The following is a 26,819-nucleotide window of genomic DNA, read 5'->3' as shown; positions in this document are numbered from 1 at the left end:
ATGTGACGTCACATTTCTCAACCCCCCCCCCCCCCCTCGTCACACATCGTCACAAATGTCTGACCCCCCCCCCCCCAGGTGCGTGACGAACACATGCTCTGATAGTATATCGATTATCTTTGAAACCTTATTCTTATATTTTGCTACTGGCAGTGGTCCTTTGGTTTACCAGCCGTCCTCAGGTGAAGAACAGGTCTGTCGGAAAGACAGCGTCTGATGACGGCTGCTTGCGTTGTGGCCGAAACGTCGTGAGAATTGTATTATGTTTTATTTTTATCATTTAATTATTTCCCTTCCACGTGACTTTACCGAAAGAACCAACAAGATGTTTGGCTGCTGTTAGCGAGCACCTATTAAGGCCGGTACGGCTATAGAGCGGCAGATTTTGGCCATCACCACGCCCGGCAACATTTCGTCTCCCTGGTGGCGATGAGTTTTTTGCGTATTCTTAGGTTTTTTCGGTAAAAAAATAAAAAATTAATAAAAGTAAAATAAAAATAAAATAAAAATCACGACGTTTCGGAGGCAACACAAGCTTCCGTCTTCAGGTGTAACCGTCACAGCCACGACAGCCGTATCAAGTGTTTGTTGTTGTTACGCACCACACCAGCCACTCATTTACGGCCGAGTCGACCTAAGCGAGGCCCACGGCCGGTTCAGACAACCGCCGCTGCCTGTTGGCGGCCCGCGAGCCGGAGAATCGAACTCGGGTCGGGGGGCGGTGACCTGGCAGAAGGAAGGGAGCGATGGCGGTTGCACCAGCGTCCAGGGTCTCAACTCGACCTCGAATCGCTACAAACCCTTGGGGGCAACTTCAGATGACGTGGGGACCTGGTCTGACCCTCGATTCCTCCAGGATAGACAAAGCAACGCGAAGCTGATTCTGACTCAATTTCTGTAAAAGCTCGCCTCTCTCCCAAGGCGCCCTCCCCCCCTCCCCACCAACACTCCCCCGTTATTTACAACCTACTTTTGTTTATTGACTATTTGCGGAATCTCGGGGTGTTCTAAGCGGCGGAGCCTCGTGCCAGGGTCGCCGCTACCTTCGCCGGGACTCTGGGCGAGGTTATTGGAGTCTCGGCCGGAGTTGGCATCGATCGCCCCCTCGCCGCGGTGAGCGTTGAGAGCGATTGAAGAGGATGAGTAGGATGAGTAAGATGAGGAGGATGAGGATGATGAGGAGGATGAATAGGTTTTTTCGGTAGTTACGTAGGTAAAACAATTAACCCGTAAAAACAAAGTTTTTCACTATAAATCCTTTATATGCGTGGCGGCTAGAGTCCTCTCGTCCTCTGGCTTGAGATGGCTGCCACCTATGGGTCAGATGATTGCCTGCCACCATTAAGCAATTGGTAATTAAATATTTACATTTTTTTCCCTAAAAAGTGTAAAGTTATGGAAAAAAATTTTGACAAAAATAAATTGTCACGCACAACGAGTCTGTGTGCAAAATGTCAGCTCGATTGGATCACGGGAAGTGGGTTAAAAAACGACCGAAAGATTTGCACGGTCGTAAGCGCGCAAGCAAGCAAGTGAACTTAATATAAAGGATTAAAAAATACGGGTTTCTTGGGATTTCTCTCACTTGATGCAGCTATCGTGCTGTGACTGTTCCACCTGAAGACGGAAGCTCGTGTTGCCTCTGAAACGTCGTGATTTGTATTTTATTTTTTATTTTTCTTTTATTAAATTTTTTTTTACCCACGTGACTTTACCGAAAAAAACCTATGAATATGAATCCTTGCAGTCACGAAAGCTTCAAATCTAGAGGATGAGTAGCATGAGAAGGATGAGGAGGATGAGGAGGACTGTGCATGGACTGTGGCACACCTGGCACCGGCCTGGCAAGCACTTCAACGGCCCCCGCTGCGCCCTGGTTGGTCACCCTGCGAAACGTCGGACACGAGGGCTGGTCCGCTCCCAGGCAGGAACCGGCGGAGATCAGCGCCCAGAGCAGCCCCACGACGCAGTGGCGCGTCATCTCGCACGTGACGAGTGTCCGGGCGGCTGTCGGAGTTGATAACATCGGGAGGGGGGGGGAGAGTGGGGGGGGGGGGGCAGGAGGGGTGGGAGGAGGGGGGGGGGTGAAGAGTGGGGGGGGAGGAGGGGGGGGTGGGAGGAGGGTGGGGGTGAAGAGTGGGGGTGGGAGGAGGGGGGGAGGAGGGGGGGTGAAGAGTGGGGGGGGGGGCAGGAGGGGGGGAGGAGGGGGGGGGGTGAAGAGTGGGGGGGGGGCAGAAGGGGTGGGGGGGGAGGAGGGGGGGAGGAGGGAGGGGTGAAGAGTGGGGGGGGGAGGAGGGGGGGTGAAGAGTGGGGGGGGGAGGAGGGGGGGAGGAGGGGGGGGTGAAGAGTGGGGGGGGAGGGGGCAGGAGGGGCGGGAGGAGGGGGGGGTGAAGAGTGGGGGGGGGGGGGCGAGGGAGGTGAAGAGGTCACGGCTCAGAGACATTGTTGCTGGACATCCGCGCTGAAGAGCTTCACAGCTCATCGGATTCCTCCAGTAATACATATTCGGATTGTGCATTCGCGCACTGACGGGGAGGTCACGGGGTCAACGCCGTTGCGTTGGGATCGAGGCCACGGGCTGAGAACGGCAACAGCCGTCAGGGTCAATCCACTGCTGGATGAGGGCCTGGTCACGTGGGAGGGGGGGGTACCCGTCTCGCAAAGACAAAGGTGACCCGTGTAGCCCACGCAGGCTCCGTGCGGCAAGTGCTGTTAGCGAGCACCCATTAAGGCCGTGACGTCGCAAGCATTATAAGGCGGTGGGGTGGTTAGCACCACGCCCGGCCGCCTTTGTCTCCCTCGTGGCGACGTTTACACACACACACTTCAATCTAACACAATGCATCTCACACATACACACACACTCATCACACACACACTCATCACACACATTCATCACACTCATCACACTCATTACATACACATATACACACACACACTCACTCATCACACTCATCACACACACACTCACTCATCACACACACACTCATCACACACACACTCATCACACACACACTCATCACACACACTCATCACACACACACACATCACACACACACACTCACTCATCACACACACACTCATCACACACACACATCACACACTCATCATACACACACACTCATCACACTCATCACACACACTCATCACACACATCACACATACATTCATCACTCACACACACACAATCACACACTCTTCACACACACACTCATCACATACACTCTTCACACACACACTCATCACACACACTCACTCATCACACACACACTCATCACACACACACACTCATCACACACATCACACATACATTCATCACTCACACACACACACTCATCACACACTCATCACACACACACTCATCACACACACACTCATCACACACACATCACATACACACACACATCACACTCATCACACACACACTCCCATCTCTTACAATACATCTCACACACACTCACCACACACACAACCCTACTCTCTCACACATTTCATCATACATACGTCTCTCTTACACACAAATCAACACACATACACGCCATCTCAAATACACGTGGATAATTAAAAAACATAGACTCTCACACACACACATGCAGTGCCCTACACACAATACACATTAAAATACCCATTAAAATATTGACTCAAGTGTTGTTAGCGAGCACCTATTAAGGCACACGAAGGGCTGGGGTGTGGCTAGCACCGTGCGCGGCCGCCTTTGTCTCCCCAGTGCTAATATCCACACACCAAAGGCGTCTACTTATAAGGCTGCGTCGACCTACAGACAAAGCCTTCACAGACTGTAGGGGCAAGTGCTGCTATCGAGTAGGGGGTGGGTGGCCAGCACCACGCCTATTCGCCTTTGTCTCGCGCGTGAGCGATGATTACACACCACACCGGCTGAGTTGACCGACACACACACAGACACAGACAAAGATCCCCCGTATAGCCTTAACAGACTGTAGGGGCAAGTGCTGTTAGCGAGCACCTATGAAGGCCGGAACGGTATACGAGGGGGTGGGTGGCCAGCACCGCGCCCGACCGCCTTTGTCTCCCCAGTGGAGATGTTTAAACACCGCACCAGGCACTCATTTAAGGCTGAGTCGACCTAGGGGAGGCCCAGGACCGGTTCAGATAATCGTCACTGGTGTTGGCCGTGAGCGGGAATCGAACCCGGGTCGCCAGGTTCGTAGCGCAGCGCGCTAACCGCTGCACTATCGACACACACACACAGACACACACACACAGACACACACACAGACACACACAGACACACACACAGACACACAGACACACACACAGACACACACACATACACACACATACACAGACACACACATAGACACACACACACAGACACACAGACACACACACAGACACACACACAGACACACACACAGACACACACACACAGACACACACACAGACACACACACAGACACACACAGACACCCACTCACATCCCAATGGAGGTACTGAATTCAACAAAAACGCCCAAGACTCATATAGCCAGAGACTAAGGCACATTAAACAAAAACTGTACAAAAAATATTTTGTTTGTAACATGCATATACACACACAGCGCTTACTGGTAATACATAACGCGTTATAATTTTTTGGTGTTAATTCAATACAATCTGCATTGACCAGAGCGGCGAAGTATGGCCAGCCAACACATCACACACACACTCAGTTTCAGTTCAATCCATCCAGCAGTGGATTTTCCAACCGGCCCATCACGACGATTATTGATGATCCAGACGAAATTTGCTCGTTAGACATCAAACATCATTCTCGGGACGCGATGTAACGGGTTAATATGATACAGTGGAGGAACCCTGCTCCAAGATTCAACGGAGACTTGCACAGAAATCATCACCGTGCTACTCAAAATACGAAGCGTCAATGATGTTACCAGTTGCAGCAAACACACACACAAATATAAATATCTAAATCTATCTAGAGACACCTACGCACACCTCTGCCGAATTGTCATCGTATCGTCCACAGCAGTCGAGATTATTAAAGTCAATCCGCACAGAGCGTGTTCAATGATTTCAAATTCAAGGCTATCTTCACCACCACCACCACCACCCCCCGCTTCTCTGTATTTACGTTTGTAACGATGCGAACGCGTCGTGACATTAGAAAGGTCTAGGTAAAAAATAAAATTTAAATTAATAAAATTAATTTAAAAAAAGTGATTTTTGGGATTTTTTTAATTTTTATTATTTCTAATTTCATTTTTTAGCTACGTGACTTTACCGAAAAAACCCAAGAGTATTACAAAGGTCACCGCGCGCGGGATTGCGATGACGTTTGCACGCCTTCCACAACACGCGGAGTGCACCGCCAAAGGGACGAGCATCTTAGATGATCGTAGCCATCCGGCTTTCGGCCGATGGAGAGCGCAAATTCGCCGACCTGACAGGAACGTCTTAGTCCGGCTTCGTCGGCGTCTCGTTCGAAGAAGACAAAGGCGGTCGGCTGCGTCTCGTTCGAAGAAGACAAAGGCGGACCGAGTGCTTACCACGTCCTGATCGTAGCCGGAGCGCGCACAAAGAGGTGGAGCCGATGGGATCTTGGATGAGCGCTTGGTGCGTGCAGACTTGTGTGATTGTGCAGACGTGTGTGTGTACACGTGTGTGTGTACATGTGTGTGTGTACACGTGTGTGTGTGTGTGTGTACACGTGTGTGTGTTGACGGTGTGCGTTAGGCGTGTGTGGAGCGAGCCATGAATGTGTGCGGGGGGTGTCTACGTCTGGGATCTGTGCCTTACGATGCAGCCCGTCACAGCTCACACGCGCTCATCAATACGCGCGCGCGTGTGTGTGTACACGCGTGTGTGTGTGTGCGTGTGTGTACACGTTTGTGTGTGTGTACACGCGTGCGTGTGTGTACACGTGTGTGTGTACGTGGTGGGGAGCGGTAGTGTAGCGGTTAACGCGTTGCGCTATGAACCTGGCGACCCGGGTTCGATTCCCACTCACGGCTAACACCAGTGACGATTATCTGAACCGGTCCTGGGCCTCCCTTAGGTCGACTCAGCCTTAAACGAGTACCTGGTGCGGTGTGTAAACATCGCCACTGGGGAGACAAAGGCGGTCGGGCGTGGTGCTGGCCACCCACCCCATCGTGTACCGTTCCGGCCTTCATAGGTGCTTGCTAACAGCACTTGCCCCTACAGTCTGTTAAGGCTATTCGGGGGACCTTTGTCTTTGTACACGTGTGTGTGTACACGCGCGTCTGGGGTTCGTGTGGGTAGCGCGCGTGGGGAGCGGTGGCGCAGCAGTTAGCGCGCTGCGCTAGGGAGCCCCCCCCCCCCGCCTACGAAGCCGAGTTCGATCCCCGCTCACGACCACCCACCACCAGTGCCGATTATCCTGAACCGGTCCTGGGTCTCCCCTAGGTCAACTCAGCCTCAAACGAGTAACCCGGTGCGGTGTTTAAATAGTGATTGAGCACCCCCCCCCCCCCCCCCCCCCCCCAGCATCCGGCCTGGCCCTGAGCCTCTTATCTTGACACGGAGAATTTCGACGTTTCGCGGCCACCCCATTGAACTCTCGCGCCTCGCCCCCCCCCACGATGTCCTCAGTTCTCTACCCCCCACCCCCACCTTGTGTGCAGATATATGCAAGCATACACACCCTACATCCTATAGAGTCAGTAGTACTGGCTCTATTGTAGTATCTACTAACTATATTGTAGTATCTACTGACTATTGTAGTATCTACTGACTATACTAGTATCTACTGACTCTACAGTAGTATCTACTGACTATACTAGTATCTACTGACTCTACAGTAGTATCTACTGACTCTATAGTGTCTACTAACTCTGCAGTAGTATCTACTGACTCTATTGTAGTATCTACTGACTCTACAGTAGTATCTACTGACTCTACAATAGTATCTACTGCCTTTATTGTAGTATCTACTGACTCTACAGTAGTATCTAGTATCTACTGACTCTACAGTAGTATCTACTGACTCTATTGTAGTATCTACTGACTCTACAGTAGTATCTACTGACACTACAGTAGTATCGACTGACTCTATTGTAGTATCTACTGACTCTACAGTAGTATCTACTGACTCTATTGTAGTATCTACTGACTCTATTGTAGTATCTACTGACACTACAGTAGTATCTACTGACACTACAGTAGTATCTACTGACTCTACAGCAGTGTCTACTGACTCTACAGCAGTATCTACTGACTCTACAGTAGTGTCTACTGACTCTACAGTAGTATCTACTGACTCTACAGTAGTATCGACTGACTCTACAGTAGTATCTACCAGAGGTGGGACAAAGTCATTGTTATGCAAGTCCAAGTCGAGTCTGAAGTCATCAAATTCATGACTCGAGTCTGACTCGAGTCCAAGTCACATGACTCGAGTCCACACCTCAGAGGTGGGACAAAGTCATTGTTATGCAAGTCCAAGTCGAGTCTGAAGTCATCAAATTCATGACTCGAGTCTGACTCGAGTCCAAGTCACATGACTCGAGTCCACACCTCTGGTATCTACTGACTCTACAGTAGTATCTACTGACTATTGTTTGTGTTGTGATCTATATTGGGTCACTACGGCGTTTAGCGCCAGCTACTGATAGAAGCGTGGAACTGCGAGTCTAAGAACCTCTCTCTGGCACCAAAGTATGCTAAGGCGTGAAAGGGGGCCCTAAGGAACATGGTTCTGGTGACTGTCAGAGAGAGAGGGGGCAGTTGAGGACGTGCCAGTCTGGTTGAACCCCAAGAGGGCACGTGACCAGGACAGGGTAAGAATGTGGCCCAAAGGTGGCGAGAGGGACACGTGGTGCATGGCCCAGAACCTTCTTGGAGGATCCAGAAGGGGCCACGCTCAGGGGCATAAAAGGAAGGTCCCGAGAGCTGATCGGGCTGTCTTCTGGAATGGAACCTCGCCTTGCTACGGTCTTCACGCTCGGCATTGTGGGTCAGGGGCAGTGGGTTAACTGACCCGGTTATATAGTAACCCCGTGGTGGTTACCACTATGTAGTTATCCCGTTGTACGTTTATATAGTTACCCCGTTTTGGTGAGAGAATAAACTTGTTGCCTCCTAAGTCAAGTGTGCGTCTCAAATGAAACCACTACATATGTCGAGGTAGGTATAAATGCCTAAAAATTTAAATAAAAACGGGAGGGTCGACAAATTTTGGAAACCTGTTTCGATCAACTTTTTACCCAGAAATAAAATATTTAATTGCCTCGGCCAGTTAGCATTATTTGGTAGCCTGGGGTACCGCCATAAGGATCATCTGTGATTGATCACCCTGTCGCTGGCCGCCTTTGGGGAGGGTGTATAGTGTGAAAGGCCGAAACACCCTAGGAACCAAAGGTTCACTACTGACGATGCGCTCCCCAAATTTCACCAGGCTCACTGTTCATGAACTCTTGGAAGTGCTTGCACAAAGGATAGTAACATCTCATCCTGTGTTCTTTGGAATCTGTGAAACAGGAACTTTATAGCTCATCGGATTCCTCCAGTATAAATATTAAGATTCTGATATATTTTAAAATCATAATTGACAGCTTATCCTCAGTCCAGTGCTCGTTGAAAGTGTCGCCATGCTGTTGGTCACGGGGGGTTTGTTTGACGATACTTCACCATTCTGGCGAATTGCCCGATGATGCTGGATGCAATTACCAGCGAAACGTCGTACTCAAATTGTAAATGTTGTGGCTTCAACACACCGGTGGGCTAAAGTAGTGAACTATTTGTCTTTTGTCAACGTGACACTTTTTTACTGATTGGCCGTGTCGGGTGGTGGAGGGTTACGACACATTTATAAATATCGCGATCTAAACCCAAAAACGTTGATTATGAATAACATTGGTCGCGAAAGCCTACGTGTTAAATTCACCACGGCTGTTCATTGCAGGTTGATGAATGGAGAGGCCCAAGCATGGCTCTGACATCAGGTCGCCACTGATGTTAGCCGTGGCCGGGAATCGAACTCAGGTGGCCGGGTTCACTGTGTTTGTATGTGCGTTGAACTTCTTTCGCGCCGTACGTAGCCAACCGCGCTAACCGGAGGTGCGGGGGAAGGACAACAAACTAAACACAAAAAGCAGCTCTAAAGAAATTAGTTTTTAATCTGGACGATTTAAAAGCGCATAGCTCCCAGCGGCTTTCTAATATCGGAAGAGCGTTCCAGACGGCCGCAGAAGCGCATCCGAAAGTGGCACGGGTGAAGCGCCGCTCAGTGTGTCACCGATGCATATGAATCCACGTACACAATTCAACACTTTCCCAAATGGAATTTTAATCAAGTGTAATGTTAACCGATGTGTACACTTCCACAAATACACGAATCACTTGAGTTAACGCAAGACTTCTGAAATTTCATCACCATTGTATGCAGCACGCGTGTCTGTTAGTAAGAAGAGGCGAATCTGTAAAAGAAGATAAATGATTGTAAATTGGGCGCCGCGATGGTGAGATGTTAACTACCTCGCCTGGTACGCAGGAGGTCGTGGGTTCAATCCCGACCCTGACGCCTGCTGCAGTATATTTGGAGTTTGCGTGTCTCTCTCATCATCATCATCACGGTGGCGAGGAGATGTTAACTACCTCGCCTGGTACGCAGGAGGTCGTGGGTTCGATCCCGACCCTGACGCCTGCTGCTGTATATTTGGAGTCTGTGTCTCTCTCATCATCATCATCACGGTGGCTAGGAGATGTTAACTACCTCGCCTGGTATACAGGTGGTCGTGGGTTCGATCCCGACCCTGACGCCTGTTGCTGTATATTTGGAGTTTTCGTATCTCTCTCATCATCATCACGGTGGCTAGGAGATGTTAACTACCTCGCCTGGTCTACAGAAGGTCGTGAGTTCGATCCCGACCCCTGAATATTTGGAGTTAGCTTGTTCTTCCCGTGGTTGCGTGGATTTTTATTCGGGTCCTCCGGCTTTTCCCTCCACATTACCACGTGATGAGCCACTTTGTTGAGCGATAATTTGCGGCCAGGTCGCTTCTGACAAAGAGCTACATAGCTCGGTGGGCCTTACCGGGTAAAATAAAACTAGTTTATAGTTCAGTTTAAATTGCACATCACATGTCTAAACGAATACACACACACACACTCACCGTCCGTATCGCCTACGCGAACGAAGATGGAACAAAGCAGAGAAGTTACGCAAACAACGGAGAGATGCACCCTTTTGAATATTACGCCGAGAGCCGGCAAAACGAGGGACATACGGAAGCGGGGAACAATCGATAATTCGAAAACTCCAGTTGACTGCGAAGAAAAGTACATGGGCCTGGGCTGGACACGATGCATGGAGGAACGGTGATGCTCTTGTCCTTCCACCCGAGACTCACACAGAGACCTATAGACTCACACAGACACCCGTAGACTCACACAGAGACACATAGACTCACATAGAGACACATAGACTCACATAGAGACACATAGACTCACATAGAGACCCGTAGACTCACACAGAGACCCATAGACTCACACAGAGACCCATAGACTCACACAGAGACCCATAGACTCACACAGAGACACATAGACTCACATAGAGACCCGTAGACTCACACAGAGATCCGTAGACTCACACAGAGACCCATAGACTCACACAGAGACACATAGACTCACACAGAGACACATAGACTCACACAGACACCCGTAGACTCACACAGAGACACATAGACTCACACAGAGACACATAGGACTCACACAGAGACCCATAGGCTCACACAGAGACCCACAGACTCACACAGAGATCCACTCACACATAGACCCATAGACTCACACAGACACCCGTAGACTTACACAGAGACCCATAGACTCACACATAGATCCAGACTCACACAGAGATCCATAGACTCACACAGAGACCCATAGACTCACACAGAGACACAGACTCACACAGAGACCCACACTCACACAGACATCCAGTCACACATAGACCCATAGACTCACACAGAGACCCATAGACTCACACAGAGACCCATAGACTTACACAGAGACCCATAGACTCATACAGAGACCCATAGACTCACACAGAGACCCATAGACTAACACAGAGGCCCATAGACTAACACAGAGGCCCATAGACTAACACAGAGACCCATAGACTCACACAGAGATCCAGGCTCAAACAGAGACCCTTAGACTCACAGACACCCGTAGACTCACACAGAGAACATAGACTCACACAGAGATCCACAGACTCACACATAGACCCATAGACTCATACAGAGACCTATAGACAAATCTCCACCGATCGCCAATCCCCGCTTCAAGAAATCTGGGCCGCAGTTTTGCTTGTACTGAACCAACGCTCACTAAAATTGCGCCCTCCCAGTAGACTGTGCGGCTAGCTGATGGGATGCGTCAAAAGTAACGTCATCTTGTTCCCGTGGAAGGACATGTACGTGAGCGAGTGAGGCGCGTTGTCAGCTTATTTGCAATCTTGCCTCCTGTGCTGGAGTACAGGCTCGGTTCACCAAGCCCCTTGCGTTGGTCTGTTCCCGTGTTCTACGTTGGGGAGCGGTGGCGCAGCGGTTAGTAGCCGGCTGCGCTGCGAGCCCGGTGACACGAGTTCGATTTCCGCTCACGGCCATCAACACCAGTGCCGATTATCTGAACTAAGCCGGTCCCATGAGCATCTGTTTGTCCAAACTCTTTGGTTATTTCGGTGAAGTCACGTAGGTAGAAAATAATATAAATTAAATCACGACGTTTCGATTGCAACGCAAGCAAACATCAACCACAGCAAGAATTTTTTTTCTGAAGTCTAGATTATCTTCTTCTTGGTTCTTTCGGTAAAGTCACGTAGAATGGAAATAATAAAATAATAAAAATGATACATAATAACATAAAATAGTGAGAATTGTATTTTATTATGTTTTATTTTTATTACTTTATTATTTCCATTCTACGTGACTTTACCGAAAGAACCAAGAAGATGAATCCCTGCAGTCACGAAAGCTTTAAATCGAAATCTAGATCATCCGTTTGTCGTAATCATCGCAGCTGGGGAGACAAACGTGGCCGGGCGTGGTGCTGGCCACCCACCCACCCACCCTCTCGTGTGCCGTGCCGGCCCTCATAGGCGCTACTTGTGAACGGCACTTGTTAGAGCTGTACGGGGGACCTTTGCCCTGTCTTCGTCTGTGTTGGAAGTTTGTGTTCGGGGTGCCGAGTGGACCACGCGCCGGGAACGGCTGCGCTGGAACAGACGACACTATCGCCGAGTGCTGCTCTGACTTCCACGACTGCTCGGACGAGATGATTTTGCACTTCCTGCACAGACACACACACAAAGACAAAGATCGCCCGCATAGCCTTAGCAGACTGTTTGGGGCAAGTGCCGATGAAGGCCGGCAGGGCACACGAGGTGGTGGGTGACCAGCACGGCACCACGCCCAGACACAAACACACACACAAGGCCGCTGGTGGTCACGCCGCACGTGACCTCTGAACCTCCAGCACCGTGGCGGCAGCAGCGAGGGTTGGCGGACCAACCGCACGGATGTTGCGAAACTCCCTTCCCGTAGGCGTCGAGTGGCACGCTATGGCTCGCCAGGATAAGGCGGTAAAACAGCATGGAAAATAATGTGGACTAATGTCCATCTGTCCCTTCTGTACGGGATAGAGTGTTGCGCCCTCGCGTGCGTGTGTCTACTCCGGAGCGCTCCCAGTTTTCCTCCGACGTGCACCAACCACTCATTGGCTGTCTGAAAGCATCTCAACACGTAGAGGACCACAGAACTCGGCCGCAAGCCTGCGGGCCTGCGGCCTCGCTTCTCACCCTTGGTGCTCTCGGTCACTGAGCCGCGGCCGGGGCTCCTGCCCGCGGGGGTGCCCCCGTGCGGAGACGACGGCGACGGTGGCGGCAGCTCCAGTCCCAGTTGCACGGTCGTCACCACCGCAGCCCCTGGCGAGGCTCGCTGGGATCCAACGCCGCTGCTGGTGACGGCAGCGCAGAGGCAGGGAGAATCGCAGTCTTTTACTTCGACTGGAGGAGGAATCCGATGGGTTATAAAACGTCTCCAGTAGGGGCACAGGCAGAGGTCGCAAACGGGTACCCGATACCCGTACCCTACCCGATACCCGGCTACCCGTACCCGGCCGGGTACGGGTAGCCGTTTGCGACCCTGGTGCGGCCGGGTACGGGTAGACCGTGAGTCACTGGTGAGTCACCGTTTGTCACTCATTTCTCTTCTCACAATTCAAGTTCCTAGAATCAACCCACCCGCGCCTGCCACATGGCTTCATCCCAGAGGTCGCAATCGGGTACCCGATACCCGGCTACCCGTACCCGGCTGGGTACGGGTAACCGGGTAGCCGTTTGTGACCCTGGTCCGGCCGGGTACGGGTAGACCGTGAGTCACTGGTGAGTCACCGTTTGTCACTCATTTCCCAACGTCTTGTCTCTTCTCACAATTCAAGTTCCTAGAATCAACCCATGAGCGGGAATCGAACCTTGGTTGCCAGGTTCGTAGCGCAGCGTAGCGCTAACCACTACACCCACCCACCCCCTCGTTGTACCCTGCCGGCTTTCATAGGTGCTCAATAACAGCACTTGCCCCAACAGCCTGTTAAAGCTATACGGGGGGAATCTACGTCACGTATATATATGTAGATGATACGTAGAAAACATCGACATTACGGTACCGGACTGATGATGCAGAGGATCTTGCAGAAGATAGTCGTGAGCTCTGCCTGCTGCTGGAAGATGACGATGACGTGGAAGACGATGGTGATGGCAGAGTGATCCCAGCCTGCGGCGTTCCCACGAGAAAAAAAATACAAACAAAAAGACTACATCATGGAACCTCCTTTGCCAGTAGCAAAATATACTAATAGGGGTTTTCCCCTTTTTTCTGGCAACAAAACTGACACCTTTTGCAAGGAAATCATGCTTACATTAACCACAATACTAAGTCTAAGGGTCTCTGTGTGAGTCTATGGGTCTCTGTGAGTCTATGGGTCTATGTGTGGGTCTATGGGTCTCTGTGTGAGTCTATGGGTCTCTGTGTGAGTCTATGGGTCTCTGTGTGGGTCTATGGGCCTCTGTGTGAGTCTATGTGTCTCTGTGTGAGTCTATGTGTCTCTGTGTGAGTCTATGTGTCTCTGTGTGAGTCTATGGGTCTCTGTGTGAGTCTATGTGTCTCTGTGTGAGTCTATGTGTCTCTGTGTGAGTCTATGTGTCTCTGTGTGAGTCTATGTGTCTCTGTGTGAGTCTATGGGCCTCTGTGTGAGTCTATGTGTCTCTGTGTGAGTCTATGTGTCTCTGTGTGAGTCTATGTGTCTCTGTGTGAGTCTATGTGTCTCTGTGTGAGTCTATGTGTCTCTGTGTGAGTCTATGTGTCTCTGTGTGAGTCTATGTGTCTCTGTGTGAGTCTATGGGTCTCTGTGTGGGTCTATGGGTCTCTGTGTGAGTCTATGGGTCTCTGTGTGAGTCTATGGGTCTCTGTGTGAGTCTATGGGTCTCTGTGTGAGTCTAAGGGTCTCTGTATGAGTCTATGTGTCTCTGTGTGAGTCTATGGGTCTCTGTGTGAGTCTATGTGTCTCTGTGTGAGTCTATGGGTCTCTGTATGAGTCTATGTGTCTCTGTGTGAGTCTATGGGTCTCTGTGTGAGTCTGTGTCTCTGTGTGAGTCTATGGGTCTCTGTGTGAGTCTATGTGTCTCTGTGTGAGTCTATGGGTCTCTGTGTGAGTCTATGGGTCTCTGTGTGGGTCTATGGGTCTATGTGTGAGTCTATGGGTCTCTGTGTGAGTCTATGTGTCTCTGTGTGAGTCTATGGGTCTCTGTGTGAGTCTATGGGTCTCTGTGTGAGTCTATGGGTCTCTGTGTGGGTCTATGGGTCTCTGTGTGAGTCTATGGGTCTCTGTGTGAGTCTACGTGTCTCTGTGTGAGTCTATGGGTCTCTGTGTGAGTCTATGCGTCTGTGTGAGTCTATGGGTCTCTGTGTGAGTCTATGGGTCTATGTGTGATTCTATGCGTCTCTGTGTGAGTCTACGTGTCTCTGTGTGAGTCTACGTGTCTCTGTGTGGGTCTATGGGTCTCTGTGTGAGTCTATGGGTCTATGTGTGATTCTATGGGTCTCTGTGTGAGTCTATGGGTCTCTGTGTGAGTCTATGCGTCTCTGTGTGAGTCTATGGGTCTCTGTGTGGGTCTATGGGTCTCTGTGTGAGTCTATGTGTCTCTGTGTGAGTCTATGGGTCTCTGTGTGAGTCTATGTGTCTCTGTGTGAGTCTATGGGTCTCTGTGAGAGTCTATGGGTCTCTGCGTGAGTCTATGGGTCTCTGTGCGAGTCTATGTTTCTCTGTGTGAGTCTATGGGTCTCTGTGTGAGTCTGTGGGTCACTGTGTGAGTCTATGGGTCTCTGCGTGAGTCTATGGGTCTCTGTGTGAGTCTATGTTTCTCTGTGTGAGTCTATGGGTCTCTGTGTGAGTCTATGGGTCTCTGTGTGAGTCTGTGGGTCACTGTGTGAGTCTATGGGTCTCTGCGTGAGTCTATGGGTCTCTGTGTGAGTCTATGTTTCTCTGTGTGAGTCTGTGGGTCACTGTGTGAGTCTGTGGGCCACTGTGTGAGTCTATGGGTCTCTGTGAGAGTCTATGTGTCTCTGTGCGAGTCTATGGGCCTCTGTGTGAGTCTATGGGTCTCTATGTGAGTCTATGGGTCTCTGTGTGAGTCTATGGGCCTCTGTGTGAGTCTAGGTGTCTCTGTGTGAGTCTATGTGTCTCTGTGCGAGTCTATGGGTCTCTGTGTGGGTCTATGGGTCTCTGTGTGAGTCTATGTGTCTCTGTGCGAGTCTAGGTGTCTCTGTGCGAGTCTCTGTGTGTATGTATGTTGAACTTCCTTCGCACCGTACGCAGCCAACCCTGCTCATCGGAGCTGCGGGGGCAGGGAAGGACAACAAACTAATCACGCACGCAACACAAAAACAACTCTGACGCATCGGCGCTACCTGCTGGAAGAACACGTTGACGTCTTCCGCGACCTCTGGGCTCTGGCCCAGGCTGTCGGACAGCAGGCGCGTCACGGCGCGTCCGAAGTCGCGGAGTTCGCGCAGCGCGACGTCTCTCTCGGCGAGCGTCGCATCGCGGCTCTTGGCGGCCGCACGCAACTCGCGGGACAGCTTGGAGCACTGCGGGCCGGCGCGGAGAGAGACGGGGGTGGGGGTGGGGAGAGTGGCGAAGAGCGAACGACCAAGGCTTTAGCGGTGGTAGCGTCGTCGTCAGTCTCAGTAGTCACATCATCGTCATGGTCATAAGTATCATCATCAGGGTCATCATCAGTCTCAGCAGTCGCATCATCATCAGGGTGAGCAGTAGCATCATCAGTCTCAGCAGTAGCATCATCATCAGGGTCATCATCAGTCTCAGCAGTCGCATCATGATCAGTCTCAGCAGTAGCATCATGATCAGGGTCATCAGTATCATCATCAGTCTCAGCATTAGCATCATCGTCATGGTCATCAGTATCATCATCAGGGTCATCATCAGTCTCAGCAGTCGCATCATGATCAGTCTCAGCAGTAGCATCATGATCAGGGTCATCAGTATCATCATCAGTCTCAGCATTAGCATCATCATCATGGTCATCAGTATCATCATCAGGGTCATCATCAGTCTCAGCAGTAGCATCATCATCAGGGTGAGCAGTAGCATCATCAGTCTCAGCAGTAGCATCATCATCAGGGTTATCATCAGTCTCAGCAGTCGCATCATGATCAGGGTCATCAGTATCATCATCAGGTTCATCATCAGCCTCAGCAGTAGCATCATCATCATGGTCATCATCAGCCTCAGCAGTAGCATCATTATCAGTCTCAACAGTATCATCAGCATAATCATGGTCAGCAGTAACATCATCATCATCATGGTCAGCAGTAGCATCATCATCAGGGTCATCATCAGTCTCAGCAGTCGCATCATGATCAGGGTCATCAGTATCATCATCAGTCTCAGCAGTAGCATCATCATCAGGGTCATCAGTATCATCATCAGTCTCAGCAGTTGCATCATCATCATCAGGGTCATCAGTATCATCATCAGTCTCAGCAGTAGCATCATGATCAGGGTCATCAGTATCATCATCAGTATCATCATCAGTCTCAGCAGTAGCATCATGATCAGGGTCATCAGCATCATCATCAGTCTCAGCAGTAGCATCATGATCAGGGTCATCAGTATCATCATCATCAGGTTCATCATCAGTCTCAGCAGTAGCATCATTACCAGTCTTAGCAGTAGCATCATTAACACATTGTCCTGCGGAGGGAGCTGGTAGGAACGTTGGGTTGCTCGGTCAATGGCCAGGGTCAACGGCGGCGTGGTGTATTCCGCAAATATGCCCGACTGTGAGTGTGGGCACAAGCCGGCGTGAGTAGGTTAAACGTTGAGTTTTATAAGGGCACCACGGGGTGACCAGCCCCTAGGGTAGGGTACAGGTATCGGGTAGGGTACGGGTATCGGGTACCCGATTGCGACCTCTGGGATGAAGCCATGTTGCAGGCGTGGGTGGGTTGATTCTAGGAACTTGAATTGTGAGAAGAGACAAGACGCTGGGAAATGAGTGACAAACGGTGACTCACCAGTGACTCACGGCCTACACGTACCCGTATCTGGCCGCACCAGGGTCGCAAACGGCTACCCGTACCCGGCCGGGTACGGGTAGCCGGGTATCGGGTAGGGTACGGGTATTGGGTACCCGGTTGCGACCTCTGACGCGACGGCTCCCCACGGCTAGGAATGGAACAGGGCTTGGGCCGCTCACCTGCTTCTTTCCCCGCTCGATCTTCTCCTGCTGCTCCCTGATCTCCTTCTGCAGCTGCTGCACGCTGCCGCTGTGCGCCTTCAGGTCCACCTCCTGCGCATCCCCTTCACTCAGCAGCTCGTCCATGCTCTCATTCATCACCTGCGCGACAGGAGGCGCGTGCGTGTGCGTGTACGTTGAACTTCCTAGGCACCGCACGTAGCCAGCCGTGCTAATTGGAGGTGCGGCGGCGGGGGGGAGGACAACACAGCTGAACTCAAAAAAGTAGTTGTGATCTTCTTCGTTCTTTCGGTAAAGTCACGTAGACAGACCTGGTCTTCACCTGAGGACGGCTGCTTGCGTTGTGGCCGAAACGTCGTGAGAATTATTTTATTGTGTTTTATTTTTATTGTTTTATTATTTCCCTTCTACGTGACTTTACCGAAAGAACCAAGAAGATGGATCCCTGCAGTCACGAAAGCTTTGAATCAAAATTTAAGTAGTTGTGAATGAATGAGTTTGTGGCAATCTAGATCAGGGGTGGGGAACCTTTTTTCTGCCAAGGGCCATACAAAATTATCAACTTATATTTGATTTAAGGCTTTCGTGACTGCAGGGATTTATATTCTTGGTTCTTTCACCTGATGATCATTGCTTGTGTTGCAGTCGAAACGTCGTGAGAATTTTTTATTGTTTTATATTTGTATTATTTTATTGTTTCCCTTCTACGTGACTTTACCGAAAGAATCAAGAATAAGAATATGTTATATTTGGTCAAACATTTAATTAACTCGCCCCTAATGCGATGGGCTGGAACTGCTTCTCTTTGGTGAGGCGTGTGATGTTGTTCGCTGGTATTGATGATGTTGCTGCTACTCGCAACTGCTTTTCCAGGTTTGCTCCTAGATTTATTGAATTTCGAGTCCCGCCTGCAGTTGCCTTGTGGCAGGGCCAGACCAAATGATTTCGCGGGCCTCATACGGCCCGCGGGCCAGACGTTCCCCACCCCTGATCTAGATCATGATTTAAACGTCCATAGCTCCAAGTGGCTTCCTAATATCGGAAGCAAGAGCGTTCCAGACGGCCGTAGAAGCGCATCTGGCACCCAAGTTGGCGGTGTGGAAAGAACCAAGCCCTGTGGCTGCCTTTGTCTCCCTCCAGTGTGTCGATGTGTTTCACAATCCAGCAGGTACTCATTTAAAGGCCCTATCAAGTAGGACCGGCGGCTTAGATATCAGGCAATGGATTTGTTTGTCATGCCCGCTAAATGGATTCAGTTCATCACCAACATCGTCATCATTTAATCAATTAATATTGATTACTAGCCTCACGCTTCGTTGAATTCGTGCATTCAGGAATCGATTGTGTGCAATTATTGCAAATTGCATGAAGATTATGTGTGAAATGTCACTGTTATGCAGTAAACAGGAGTGAAAAGCTTGGGAAAAATGTGAACGGATAAAAGCAAATACAAATTAAAGGGAGAAAAACAACAATTAATTTTTTCAATGAAATCACAACGGAGAATCGTGGCGATTCCATTGAATCACTGACGGAAAGAATAATTACACATCAAATCATTATCATCATTATGATCAAAACTAATCTATTGTGTTTGCCTTCTTGGTTCTTTCGGTAAAGTCACGTAGAAGGGAAATAATAAAATAATAAAAATTAAACATCATAAAATACAATTCTCACGACGTTTCGGCCACAACGCAAGCAGCCGTCCTCAGGTGAAGAACAGGTCTGTCGGAAAGACAGCGTCTGACGCTGTCTGTCATTCAGACGCTGTCTTTCCGACAGACCTGTTCTTCACCTGAGGACGGCTGCTTGCGTTGTGGCCGAAACGTCTTGAGAATTGTATTTTATTATGTTAAATTTTTATTATTTTATGATTTCCCTTCTACGTGACTTTACCGAAAGAACCAAGACGATGAATCCCTGCAGTCACGAAAGCTTTAAATCGAAATTTATTGCGTTTGTATTTTACCAGGTAAGGCCCACTGAGCTGTATATCTCTCTTTCAGAAGCGACCGAGCCATCACCAATGATAGCTCAACGAAGTGGCTTATCATCACGTGGCAATCTATAGCAGCAGACAGATACTCTAAACACGAGATGTCGATTCTAAATGTGGAGGGAAAAACCGTAGGACCCTGAGAAAAAATTCACGCGACCACGGGCAGAACACGCAAACTCCAAATATACAGCAGCAGGCGTCAGGATCAGGATTGAACCCACGACCTCCTGTGTACCAGGCGAGGTAGTCAACATCTCCTAGCCACCGTGATGATGATGAGAGAGAGAGACATGCAAACTCCAAATATACAGCAGCAGGCGTCAGGGTCGGGATCGAACCCACAACCTCCTGCATACCAGGCGAGGTAGTTAACATCTCCTAGCCTCCGTGATGATGATGATGAGAGAGAGACACGCAAACTCCAAATATACAGCAGCAGGCGTCAGGATCAGGATCGAACCCACGGCCTCCTGTATACCAGGCGAGGTAGTTAACATCTCCTAGCCACCGTGGCGCCCTTGATGATGATGATCAAGATCATCGTCCTCAACGGCATGTCTCTGAGGTCGAACAAAAATAAGGATCACCATTTCGTAGGCCCCCTTCGGAATTCCAACCTCAGGACCTCACCCTGGTGTAGGATTCCCCCTTCTCATGCGGGTCGAGCCAGCGGTCGGCTGAACCTAGCGGACGGCTGCCCCCTACGAGCCGTGACGGCGCAATCAAAACGGAACGCGACCAAATCACCGATGGTGCAGATGTTAGACGATCAAAGAGGGAAAAAAAAGGGGGGGGGGGCGATTCACAAGACTAAACTCATTTCTTGAGAACTGTGTTCAGTTTGTTTGTCCGATTATCATGGTCGGCAACGTACGGTGCGAGAGAAGTTCAACCTGCATGAGTACAATGGGACTACTGGATCGCGTGGATCGCTTGCCGATGGATCGACACGGCGAGGATTTAACGCGCGACGAATCGATGGATCAACCGTGAGCAGAATCGATGCAACAGACACCTCGATTGGGGCTACACAAGGCCGTACGTGGGCAGAGACATGCCCCTTACGGGCAACGCAATGCCCACTATCTTCCATACATGGGCTGATCTGTGGAGGAAGTCAGAGCGTTATAACGAAACGGCGCTCTACACGTCGCGTCTGTGTACATGTGTGTGCGTGTAGATTTGCGTATACACTTGCGTATGTATTTGTGTAATGTTGCGTAGATGTACGTGTGTGTGTGCGTTCGTGTGTATCCGTGGGGAGCGATAGTGTAATGGTTAACCCGGCCACCCGAGTTCGATTCCCATCTCACGGCCAACACCAGTGACGATTATCTGAACCGGTCCTGGGCCTCCCCTAGGTCGACTCAGCCTGAGTACCTGGTGCGGTGTGTAAACATCGCCACTGGGGAGACAAAGACGGTCGGGCGTGGTGCTGGCCTACCCACCCCCTCGTGTGCCGTTGCGGCCTTCACAGGTGCTCGCTAACAGCACTTGCCCCTACAGTCTGTTAAGGCTACACGGGGGATCTTTATCCGCGTGCGTGTGATCTCATCGCATCACCTGCAGGTCGTGCTGCAGCTCGCGGACTTGACGCCTCTTGAACTTGAGCTTCTCCTCCAGCGATCGCTTCTGCTCCTCGAGACGCAGCCTCTCCTCGTGTTCAGCGCCTGCGTGAGCGCACGGTACGCACGGCGGGAGAGGGGGGAGGAGAGGGGGGCAAGTGGGGGGGTAGAGAGACCCCTCGGTGCTGTGTCGGCTACAGCAGTCGCCCGTGGCGCTGTGCGGGCTCCGCCTGCAGCGACGCAACTTTTGCTCGCCGATTCAAACTCGTCTTGACGCTCGCCGCGCGAGCACCGGACCGCCTGCTTTAGCTTGTGCCGTACGTACCGCTCTGCGTGCATATACCACTGTGTACGTACTACTGTGTACACACCGCTGTGTACGCACCGCCCTGCGGGACCTTGCTGTGAGACCTGCGCAGCGCCGCGTTGCGCCCGTTCACCACCTGCACCGTGTTCTCCATGGCGCGGATCTCCTTCTCGGCGCGGCGGATTCTGGCATCGAGTTCGTCTCCCTCCTTCTGCATCTCCTCTTTCTCCTGGGCGGCCTGGGCACCCGAGGAAACCGACCGTGTCAACGACACCACGACTGTGCACCCCTACCCCCACCCCACCCTCTCCACGAGCATTTCATCGTGTCCAGGGGTCCGCATGTGGCTCTTTAAAGGACTGCAGTGAGGCATTTGAAAAAAAAACAAGTATAACCCGTAAAAGTTTTTCACTATAAATCCTTTATATGCGTGGCGGCTAGAGTCCTCTCGTCCTCTGGCTTGAGATGGCTGCCACCTATGGGTCAGATGATTGCATTGCACCATTAAGCAATTGGTAATTAAATATAATTTTTTTGTCCTAAAAAGTGTAAAATTTTGGAAAAAAATTTTCACGAACATTAATTGTCACGCACAACGAGTCTGTGTGGAAAATATCAGCTCGATTGGATCACGGGAAGTTGGTTAAAAAACGACCAAAAGATTTGCACGGTCCTAAGCAAGCAAGCGAACTTAATATAAAGGATTTAAAAATGGCTCTTCTTGTTATTTCGAATGCCAACCTCTGACCAAGAAGTTCAACATACATACCTGTATTTACACCATTGGAACCTCATTTGCCAGAAGAAAAAATATGATAATGGTTTTTTTACCCTTCTATCTGGCAACAAAACTGACACCTTTTTTTACAAGGAGTCATGTTTGCATAGAGACACGAGACAGCTTTCCTTAGAGCCTAGTCTCACATGGTGTTGGACAAGATGACGCCAAAAGGCGCCTTTTGGCGTCATCTGGTCCAACACCATGTGAGACTAGGCTCTAAGGAAAGCTGTCTCGTGTGTGGACCAATCAACTTCAAGGACAGTGCATACATTATGAGAGTTATGTTTATTGTTTGCATTATGACTGCAGGTATTGTGGTCTATGCAAACATGACTCCTTGTAAAAAAAGGTGTCAGTTTTGTTGCCAAATAAAAGGGTAAAAAAACAATTATCATACCTACCTGTGTGTGTGCGTGCGTGTGTGTGTGTTGAACTTCTTTCGCACCGTACGCAGGCAGCCGTGCTCATGGGAGGCGCGGGGACGCACGCGCGTACCCTCCGAGCCGCACGCACACGGGCCCGGCACTCACCTTGATCACATAGTAAGCCTGCGATTTATCCTCATCGCCCTCCGGGGGGGCCATGGCGACCGTCAAGATCTCGTACCTCTTGCGCATCTTGTCCACCTTCGAGAGCCTCTCGTGCAGCTCAGCGCTGGAAACGATCGCGACACAACAACAACAACATCAACAACAACAACAACAGCAACAAGAACAACAACAGCATTTTTCGATTTAAAGCTTTCGTGACTGCAGGGATTCATCTTCTTGGTTCTTTCGCTAAAGTCTTCAGACTCTGTCTACTTGATGGACCTGTTCTCCACCTGAGGACGGCTGCTTGCGTTGTGGCCGAAACGTCGTGAGAATTGTTTTATTATGTTTTATTTTTATTATTTTATTACTTCCCTTCTACGTGACTTTACCGAAAGAACCAAGAAGACAACAACATCAACAACAACAACATCAGGCGGGCGACGCAGGGCGCTTTAGGCTGCTGCGACGTTGGGGAACGGCAACCGGTAAGCAACAAAAAAAAAACCCAACACCTGATTCTATTCTTGTGCATGATGATGGTGGCAGCAGCAATGCGGTTCAGGAGCGCCACAGTGGTGAGATGTTAACGTCCTCGCCTGGTACGCAGGAGGCCGTGGGTTCGATCCCGACCCTGACGATGCCTGCTGCTGTAGATTTGTAGTTTGTGTGTCTCTCTCTCTCTCTTTCATCACGGTGGCTAGGAGATGTTAACTACCTCGCCTGGTATACAGGAGGTCGTGGATTCAATCCCGACCGTGACGCCTGCTGCTGTATATTTGTAGTTTGTGTGTCTCTCTCTCTCTCATCACGGTGGCTAGGAGATGTTAACTACCTCGCCTGGTATGCAGGAGGCCGTGGGTTCGATCCCGACCCTGACGCCTGCTGCTGTATATTTGTAGTTTGTGTGTCTCTCTCTCTCTCTCTCATCACGGTGGCTAGGAGATGTTAACTACCTCACCTGGTCTACAGGAGGTCGTGGATTCAATCTTGACCCTGACGCCTGCTGCTGTATATTTGTAGTTTGTGTGTCTCTCTCTCATCACGGTGGCTCGGAGATGTTAACTACCTCACCTGGTCTACAGGAGGTCGTGGGTTCAATCCCGACCCTGATGCTGTATATTTGGAGTTTGTGTGTGTCTCTCTCTCATCACGGTGGCTCGGAGATGTTAACTACCTCACCTGGTCTACAGGAGGCCGTGGGTTCGATCCCGACCCTGACGCCTGCTGCTGTATATTTGAACTTTGCGAGTCTCTCCTCGTGGTCGTGTGGATTTTTCTCAGGGTCTTCCGGTTTTCCCGTCCACATTTAGAAATGTGTGCGTCTGTGTATTTGGCTGCTTTAAGTTTCCACGTGATGGTAAGCCACTTCGTTGAGCTATTATTTGCATAGCTCAGTGAGCCTTACTGGGTAAAACACAAATAGTTTAGCTTAAAGCTCGATGCCCCAATGTGGAGGTCTTGCTGCTGCTGCTGCTGGCTACGGTGAGAGGGCTTCAGCAGAGAGAGTTCGTGTCGCTGTTCCTCCTCCTCCGTTGGAGGAGCACACAGACAACAATTGTTTACGATATGGTCCATAGGCTCACATTACCCATAGACTAACATTGCTCATAGACTAACATTGCCCATAGACTAACATTGCCCATAGACTAACATTGCTCATAGACTAACACTGCCCATAGACTAACATTGCCCATAGACTAACATTGCCCATAGACTAACATTGCCCATAGACTAACATTGCTCATAGACTAACATCGCCCATAGACTAACACTCCCATAGACTAACATTGCCCATAGACTAACATTTCCCATAGACTAACATTGCTCATAGACTAACACTGCCCATAGACTAACATTGCCCATAGACTAACATTTCCCATAGACTAACATTGCTCATAGACTAACACTGCCCATAGACTAACATTGCCCATAGACTAACATTGCCCATAGACTAACATTGCTCATAGACTAACATTGCCCATAGACTAACATTGCTCATAGACTAACATCGCCCATAGACTAACACTCCCATAGACTAACATTGCCCATAGACTAACATTGCCCATAGACTAACATCGCCCATAGACTAACACTCCCATAGACTAACACTGCCCATAGACTAACATTGCCCATAGACTAACACTGCCCATAGACTAACACTTCCCATAGACTAACACTACCCATAGACTAACACTGCCCATAGACTAACACTACCCATAGACTAACATTGCCCATAGACTAACACTGTCCATAGACTAACACTGCCCATAGACTAACATTGCCCATAGACTAACACTGCCCATAGACTAACATTGCCCATAGACTAACATTGCCCATAGACTAACACTGCCCATAGACTAACACTGTCCATAGACTCAACACTACCCATAGACTAACATTACCCATAGACTAACACTGCCCATAGACTAACATTTCCCATAGACAAACATTGCCCACAGACTGCTATTCCCAGACTAACTAATATCGCTCAAGACTACCATTGACCAAGCTGAGAGATTACCAGAGACAGGGCAAACGCAATATTAAAATAAACATCAACCCTGCGCTCCCAGCATCGCGCGGATACCAAACGTGATAAATTATTACGCTTCAATGTATTGCAAGGGGCAAGGGGAAACGTTCAAGGCCCAACGCAGATCTGTGTGAGTGACCTTGCCGACGCCATGATGTTTTGTTCCTTTTCAAGTGCCGTGCCGTGCACTTGAAACATTCGAGGCGTTAATCTTTGCGAGGAAAAGCACTCTCTGGCTTTCTGTCATTATCACATCTCCGGCTGTGTGTGAATGCGTCTTTGTGCATGTCTGTCACTCTAACTCTCTGCGTGCGCTTGTACGCGCGTGTCTAAATGTGCACATTTTTCCGCGTGTGCGTCTTTGTTTTTGCACGTCTGTCTGTGTGCACGTGCGTGCGCGTAGGGGAGTTTGTGGGGAGCGGTGGCATAACGGTGAGCGCGGTGCGCTACGAACCCGGTGACCGAGTTCGATTCCCGCTCACGGCCAACACCGGTGACGTTTATCTCAACCGGTCCTGGGCCTCCCCTAGGTCAACTCAGCCTCAAATGAGTACCTCGTGCGGTGTGCTAAACATCGACGCTGGGGAGAGAAAGGTGGCCGGGGCGTGGTTAGCTGGCCACCCACCCCCTCGTGAGCCGTGGCGGCCTTCATAGGTGCTGCTCGCTAACAGCCCGTGTCTTTTGCACGCGCGTGTGTGTGTGCGTGTGTGTGCGTGTGTGTGCGTGTGTGTGTGCGTGTGTGTGTGTGCGTGTGTGTGCGTGTGTGTCCGCGTGTGTGTGTGTGCGTGTGTGTGCGCGTGTGTGTGCGTGTGTGTGTGTGTGCGTGTGCATGTGTGTGCGTGTGTGTGCGTGCGTGCATGTGCGTGCATGTGTGTGTGTGCGTGTGTGTGTGTGCGCGTGTGTTGCCGGTGGGCACAGGTGGTGCATCAGCCAGTCATCTCGGTCATCTCAATCAGTCGACCCGTGGCAACTGGGTCTGCCCCGTGACCTCCTGCCAGCGGGCGTTCGACACTTCACGTGGTAGCCTCAAGGTGCGCATGGCCTGGCACAAGCGTCGTGGTGACGTCACCACCACTTAGTGGCGAATGGCGGTTGTTGTTGTTGTTGCCGGTGCCCCCACCTCAGCGCCTGCCTCTCCTGCTGCAGGCCGCGCTCCAGAGTCAGCAGCTCATGCTTGCGAGCGTCGTTCTCCAGCGAGCGCTCCTTCAGCGCCGTCTGCAGCGCCTGCTGCCGCTTCTCCAGCGACAGGACCCCGTCGGCGCTTGCGGCCACCAGCGCCCGCACGCGGCGGCACTCCAGCTTCAGCAGGCTCTCCTCCACCAGCAGCTC

The 26,819-nt window shown here is 50.5% G+C and overlaps 2 protein-coding genes and 1 long non-coding RNA gene across 5 annotated transcripts in view; 1 reads left to right on the top strand and 2 right to left on the bottom strand.

The window, feature by feature from the left end:
• LOC133357484 (glypican-6-like) overlaps nucleotides 1–6,103 on the bottom strand; it is a 26,911-nt gene extending 20,808 nt beyond the window's left edge. Inside the window, 2 exon segments of the mRNA XM_061575438.1 lie at nucleotides 1,831–2,007; nucleotides 5,528–6,103. Of these exon segments, the coding sequence (XP_061431422.1) occupies nucleotides 1,831–1,981 (151 nt within the window). The 5' untranslated portion in view covers nucleotides 1,982–2,007; nucleotides 5,528–6,103.
• LOC133357532 (uncharacterized) lies at nucleotides 5,340–26,774 on the top strand. 2 transcript variants are annotated; one of them, XR_009756974.1, is made up of 5 exons: nucleotides 5,340–5,562; nucleotides 21,341–21,456; nucleotides 22,879–23,442; nucleotides 26,409–26,521; nucleotides 26,637–26,774. It is a non-coding gene; the product is annotated as an uncharacterized LOC133357532 (long non-coding RNA). The 2 variants fall into 2 exon arrangements; XR_009756973.1 differs by having other exon boundaries at nucleotides 5,340–5,594.
• Nucleotides 9,269–26,819, bottom strand: part of CCDC39 (coiled-coil domain containing 39) — a 42,685-nt gene continuing 25,134 nt past the window's right edge. Inside the window, exons 13-21 of one of the 2 annotated variants that reach the window (XM_061575437.1) lie at nucleotides 26,611–26,819; nucleotides 22,955–23,078; nucleotides 21,722–21,881; nucleotides 21,335–21,441; nucleotides 17,770–17,910; nucleotides 15,959–16,138; nucleotides 13,659–13,765; nucleotides 12,793–12,947; nucleotides 9,269–12,284 (exon numbers count right to left, since the gene is read on the bottom strand). In XM_061575437.1, the coding sequence (XP_061431421.1) occupies nucleotides 12,226–12,284; nucleotides 12,793–12,947; nucleotides 13,659–13,765; nucleotides 15,959–16,138; nucleotides 17,770–17,910; nucleotides 21,335–21,441; nucleotides 21,722–21,881; nucleotides 22,955–23,078; nucleotides 26,611–26,819 (1,242 nt within the window). In that variant the 3' untranslated portion in view covers nucleotides 9,269–12,225. Of the gene's footprint in view, nucleotides 12,285–12,792; nucleotides 12,951–13,658; nucleotides 13,766–15,958; nucleotides 16,139–17,769; nucleotides 17,911–21,334; nucleotides 21,442–21,721; nucleotides 21,882–22,954; nucleotides 23,079–26,610 lie in introns of both variants that reach the window. The other variant, XM_061575436.1, reaches the window with a different exon arrangement.

This window comes from Lethenteron reissneri, chromosome 58 (assembly GCF_015708825.2).
Source record: "Lethenteron reissneri isolate LAM-NWPU_2019-01 chromosome 58, ASM1570882v1, whole genome shotgun sequence".
NCBI classification, from domain to species: Eukaryota; Metazoa; Chordata; class Hyperoartia; order Petromyzontiformes; family Petromyzontidae; genus Lethenteron; species Lethenteron reissneri.
This window is presented reverse-complemented; position numbering and strand designations above follow the sequence as displayed.